Raw genomic sequence first — 5,753 nt, 5'->3', positions numbered from 1 at the left:
CTGATGCCGGACCGGCAAGCGTCCCGAGTCTTTGGCCAGTCTTGGTTGGGATGGTCTTCTCGGCCGTAGCAGCATCTGACTGCGAGAGATAAAGAGGGATCCGTGTGCAGTTCCGCCTAGCACCTACCATAACAGAATGACTGTCAACGATAGTGTAAGAGAACGTTTCAAGGGACCTGGGAAGCGATATATAAATTGGTGCGGAGCATCTTACAAAAGTTGGTTAAATACTGGAGCGGTCCAAGTCGAGAGAAGACCCTGACCTTGCTTTTCGGCTTTATTATCCTGCTAGGACGGAACAAGATTGAAATGAGGTTTATAAGATCTGCGCCACAGACTCTGTCTAGTCATGCTTCTTAGGCTATGAAAAACGCATCTTTTGTGCAGAAGCTTTTCAAGTAGAACCAATCCGAGGTCGTCTTGGGGAACAGTCACCCTGATTTGACAGATACCTCGTGACCTCATCCATCGCAGGGGATTCTCATTATTTTTAGCGTGTGGTGTGTGTTCAATAGTAGTTGGAAGTAAAGATAAGGTCGCTGAGGAATTTTACAACTGTGATTGATTCAGTCAAGATTTGCAGACCGTAAAAAGACGGTGACTAAAGGCACATTATCCCATTTGTGAATGAGAGTTAAGATGGCACCACGGGTTCCAAGGGCGTGCGTCAGTTATGATGTACACTACACGGGAAGATAACGAATTTGCTGGTCCGTTGAAGCGAAAACATGCATTACAGGACATTTAAATCGCTACTCTTGTGTACAGCTAACAGCCGGAACAATGCGTACCACACAGAGGCAATGGCAAAAACTTACCACCTGGGTTCCACCACCGACCGTCCGACGTTTGAATCTGTCCCGATTCGGATACGACGAGTCGGTAAGAATGAAGCCAGTCCAAGTTGGGTGGCTGCCTCAATAGTTCGGTAAATATCCTATGGGATACGAGCTGAGTGACGTCTCGGGGAACGTGGGTGCAGTTCAAAACTGGTTCATGATAACTACGAGGCACAAAGCAAGTGGCCGCCGAAACTGAAAGTTTCTCTTTGTACACAGCTGCCTCAACTGAGCTCATGCGGGAAGTGTAGTCTGAACTGGAGGGGCTGAATTTTCGACCAACAAGACAAGCCTGCAAGAGAAGGTGGAAATACATGTTCCGTCTGGTACGCAGAAAAAGGTACCAGAAACGAAGAATACATGTGAATCAAGATTACTTCCACCTTCCACATGGATTAACGTGTGAAGGAGCAACCGATACTCGTGATTTTGAATAAATAACAAGTACCACTCCGGTGCATGTCAGGTAAAACACATATCCAACCAATCAGCGTTAAGACAACTGCCCCCTCATAACACCTGCATGAAAACATCGGTCAGTGAAATAAGGTAAAATAAGCCACGTCCAGTTCGCTCAGCACCCCTGAACGTACACTTAAAGAAGAAATCGTTCAGCTGCAACACCCTTTCGGTGCTTAACTGCCATGCCACCCGAAGGTTGCACGAGGGCTGGGGTACTTGCCGGAACCTAGACGGGGGAAATCGAGAGGCAGAGGTTGGGTTCGAACCACCGAGTTTTCTGTCAGTAAATTCGCACTCTAACCACTTGAGCCATCCCGCCCCCGTATAATTATAGAAGCCATACGATTAAACCGTGTTCAGTTCCACTCGATTTGCCCAATTCAATCAACCACTATACTGCAGCTTAAGCAAGCCCCCAGTGATTTCCACTCATCGAACTAAGAGTACATTTGTCGTGCATGCTTCAACGGCTGAATCTGCATTCGGTTATCTGCCTAGTTATTCAGGTCAGTTGACAGTAGCACATCAGTGACAAATTTTCGCTTCGCTCTTCTGATCCTCTGGATTTGTTTATCACAGTTCGCAACTTCCCACGTAGACAATAGCATCTTGGGTAATAATCAAGTGACATTTTAAATTGGGGAAGGTGAGGGGGCAACAGCTCTTTATGACACATTCTGATCAGTTCTTTGAAGTTTGTTCCTTGTTTGGAGTATGCTACAGTTCGTTCCCTTCAGAATGACTTGAATATTCTAGGAGTTGCTTCTTGAGGATGGATATGATACTTAAGCTACACATTATCAATGCTTAATTCAAAGAAAGGATTGACGGGGCCAATAGTAACAAGAAGTTCAGAATATAGGAGGAAGCAGCCAGGAGATCATGAATCGGACCAAAGAATCATGTGAATCAAGAGTTAGACTTCAGTTGCCTGTAACAAAGGCGTTACGCGAGAAGGATCTGACTGGATCGTAAAAGGTTCAGCCAAAAGATGCCCTTCCTCTTTGTTGAGGTTCATGAGTAGAATGAGATTGGCCAGTTGGTCACCGACCGCAATGCCAAGCGTCTCCAGTTTTGTTCAGCTGGTGACTTCATAGGTGTACATCTTGCAACGATGAGCTGCGACTTGGGAGGTCATATTGTTTATCTAGCGTAGTAATGGCTCTTCACGTAGAAGTACGGAACATGGGTTTGGGTATGGCCGGATGTTACTAAGTTGGTTATGACAAGATTTACACATTCCAGACGAAAACACCGGCTGCGAAAGACTGGCGGAAGCGTGTTCTTGAGGTCAAGAGCTTAGTAATACTGGGTGTGAGATAAACAACCAAACGTTCGAAAGCAGGCCTCCACCTACTAATGGTCCCGCACCATTTGTCGACGAATCACTAAACTGCTCAACACAGCGAGGTGGCTCAATGGTTAGAACGCGAATTTACTGACCAGAAGACCCGACTTCTTCTGTCTGGGCTTGGGCAACCTGGCAGCATCCCAGGCCTAGTGCTTCCTCCGGGTGGCATGGTAGCTAGGCACCGAAGGGATGTTGCATCTGAACGATTGTTTTCATAAGTTGCAGTAGTCGTACAAAACATCAGTCTGATATGTCGTCGCGATGCCAGTAAATCACATCGTAAAGAGTGGTTTCCTGGTAGATCTAAACATCCCAAACAGCGTTCTCAAAGCAACTGAATTCCACAGTCGGCGGAGCGATACCATATAGAGTGCAGGTCAGAAATGGCCTTCGGCAATCGTGTTTACGTCATATTTTTCCGGAAAATAACCGTCTGGAATGACAGCAGTCCAGAAATTCTGTGGCTTCTCGATCTACTCGTCGGAGTTCTAGTCAAAACTCGTTTCCATCACCCACATTGAACTACCAAAGGATCCAGAGGACAAATCAAATGAACCAATGGAACATCCCAGTGATTTACTAAATTGCTGTTATAAGCAAACACCTACCATCCCAGTTGGCGCATCGCCAACATCGTACTTCTTGAACTACGAAACTACTAGCATACAAGATGTAATCAAGTTACGCCGAACAAAGACTCATGGTGAAAATGAATTCTAACCGAGGGTTTCAAGACTGCTCACCACATTCTGAACCACCCAAGATGTCCTTTTGGTCGCTATCCTGTTCAAAATGACACTGTCGCACTACAGGACCACTGAATTTCAACGGTTAGGACTAGAGTTGCAATATTGGATTCTGGTGTGGTCCGTGGCATGACGCAATCGAGACAAAATGGTGGACGCAGTGCTCGGATGTTGCTTCTGATCGGCCNCGAACCACGGACCTTCCAGTCAGTAAATTTGCACTCTAACCACTTGAGCCATCCCGCCCCCGTATAATTATAGAAGACATACGATTAAACCGCGTTCAGTTCCATTCAATTTGCCCAGGTCAGTCAACCACTATACTGCAGCTTAAGCAAGCCCCCAGTGATTTCCACTCATCGAACTGAGAGTACATTTGTAGTGCATGCTTTAACGGCTGAATCTGCAGTCGGTAATCTGCCTAGTTATTCAGGTCAGTTGACAGTAGCACATCAATGAGAAATTTTTGCTTCGCTCTCCTCTGAATTTTCGATTAGAGTTCGCAACTTCCCACGTAGATAAGAGCATCTTGGGTAATAATCAAGTGACATTTTAAATTGGGGAAGGTGAGGGGGCAACAGCTCTTTATAACTCATTTCTGATAAGTTCTTGTTGCTTGTTGCTTATTCGGGGTATGCTACAGTTCGTTTTCTTCAGAGTGAATTGAATATTCTAGGAGTTGCTTCTTGAGGATGGATATGATACTTAAGCTACACATTATCAATGCTTAATTCAAAGAAAGGATTGACGGGGCCAATAGTAACAAGAAGTTCAGAATATAGGAGGAAGCAGCCAGGAGATCATGAATCGGACCAAAGAATCATGTGAATCAAGAGTTAGACTTCAGTTGCCTGTAACAAAGGCGTTACGCGAGAAGGATCTGACTGGATCGTAAAAGGTTCAGCCAAAAGATGCCCTTCCTCTTTGTTGAGGTTCATGAGTAGAATGAGATTGGCCAGTTGGTCACCGACCGCAATGCCAAGCGTCTCCAGTTTTGTTCAGCTGGTGACTTCATAGGTGTACATCTTGCAACGATGAGCTGCGACTTGGGAGGTCATATTGTTTATCTAGCGTAGTAATGGCTCTTCACGTAGAAGTACGGAACATGGGTTTGGGTATGGCCGGATGTTACTAAGTTGGTTATGACAAGATTTACACATTCCAGACGAAAACACCGGCTGCGAAAGACTGGCGGAAGCGTGTTCTTGAGGTCAAGAGCTTAGTAATACTGGGTGTGAGATAAACAACCAAACGTTCGAAAGCAGGCCTCCACCTACTAATGGTCCCGCACCATTTGTCGACGAATCACTAAACTGTTACAAAACAGCGAGGTGGCTCAATGGTTAGAACGCGAATTTACTGACCAGAAGACCCGACTTCTTCTGTCTGGGCTTGGGCAACCTGGCAGCATCCCAGGCCTAGTGCTTCCTCCGGGTGGCATGGTAGCTAGGCACCGAAGGGATGTTGCATCTGAACGATTGTTTTCATAAGTTGCAGTAGTCGTACAAAACATCAGTCTGATATGTCGTCGCGATGCCAGTAAATCACATCGTAAAGAGTGGTTTCCTGGTAGATCTAAACATCCCAAACAGCGTTCTCAAAGCAACTGAATTCCACAGTCGGCGGAGCGATACCATATAGAGTGCAGGTCAGAAATGGCCTTCGGCAATCGTGTTTACGTCATATTTTTCCGGAAAATAACCGTCTGGAATGACAGCAGTCCAGAAATTCTGTGGCTTCTCGATCTACTCGTCGGAGTTCTAGTCAAAACTCGTTTCCATCACCCACATTGAACTACCAAAGGATCCAGAGGACAAATCAAATGAACCAATGGAACATCCCAGTGATTTACTAAATTGCTGTTATAAGCAAACACCTACCATCCCAGTTGGCGCATCGCCAACATCGTACTTCTTGAACTACGAAACTACTAGCATACAAGATGTAATCAAGTTACGCCGAACAAAGACTCATGGTGAAAATGAATTCTAACCGAGGGTTTCAAGACTGCTCACCACATTCTGAACCACCCAAGATGTCCTTTTGGTCGCTATCCTGTTCAAAATGACACTGTCGCACTACAGGACCACTGAATTTCAACGGTTAGGACTAGAGTTGCAATATTGGATTCTGGTGTGGTCCGTGGCATGACGCAATCGAGACAAAATGGTGGACGCAGTGCTCGGATGTTGCTTCTGATCGGCCCTCATATACAGTGGCGATAGGGGCGAGACGGCTCAAGTGGTTAGAGCGCGAATTTACTGAGCGGAAGGTCCGTGGTTCGAATCCGACCTCCGCCACTCGACTTCCCCTGTCTAGGCTTGGGCAACCTGGCAGTATCCCAGCCCTCGTGCT

General features: G+C 46.1%; 2 protein-coding genes across 2 annotated transcripts in view; one reads left to right on the top strand and one right to left on the bottom strand.

Moving 5' to 3' along the window:
- Positions 1-783: 783 nt before the first annotated feature.
- T265_12129 (hypothetical protein) overlaps positions 784-5,753 on the top strand; it is a gene marked incomplete at both ends in the record, with an annotated part of 9,681 nt that continues 4,711 nt past the window's right edge. Inside the window, one exon of the mRNA XM_009179139.1 lies at positions 784-882. Coding sequence (XP_009177403.1) covers positions 784-882 — 99 coding nt within the window. The remainder of the gene's footprint in view (positions 883-5,753) is intronic.
- Positions 820-5,753, bottom strand: part of T265_15790 (hypothetical protein) — a gene marked incomplete at both ends in the record, with an annotated part of 8,825 nt that continues 3,891 nt past the window's right edge. Inside the window, one exon of the mRNA XM_009179140.1 lies at positions 820-1,131. Within this exon, the coding sequence (XP_009177404.1) occupies positions 820-1,131 (312 nt within the window). The remainder of the gene's footprint in view (positions 1,132-5,753) is intronic.

Source organism: Opisthorchis viverrini (genome assembly GCF_000715545.1).
Source record: "Opisthorchis viverrini unplaced genomic scaffold opera_v5_972, whole genome shotgun sequence".
NCBI lineage: Eukaryota > Metazoa > Platyhelminthes > Trematoda > Opisthorchiida > Opisthorchiidae > Opisthorchis > Opisthorchis viverrini.
Note: the sequence above shows the minus strand (reverse complement) of the source record. Positions and strands in the feature narration are given on the sequence as shown.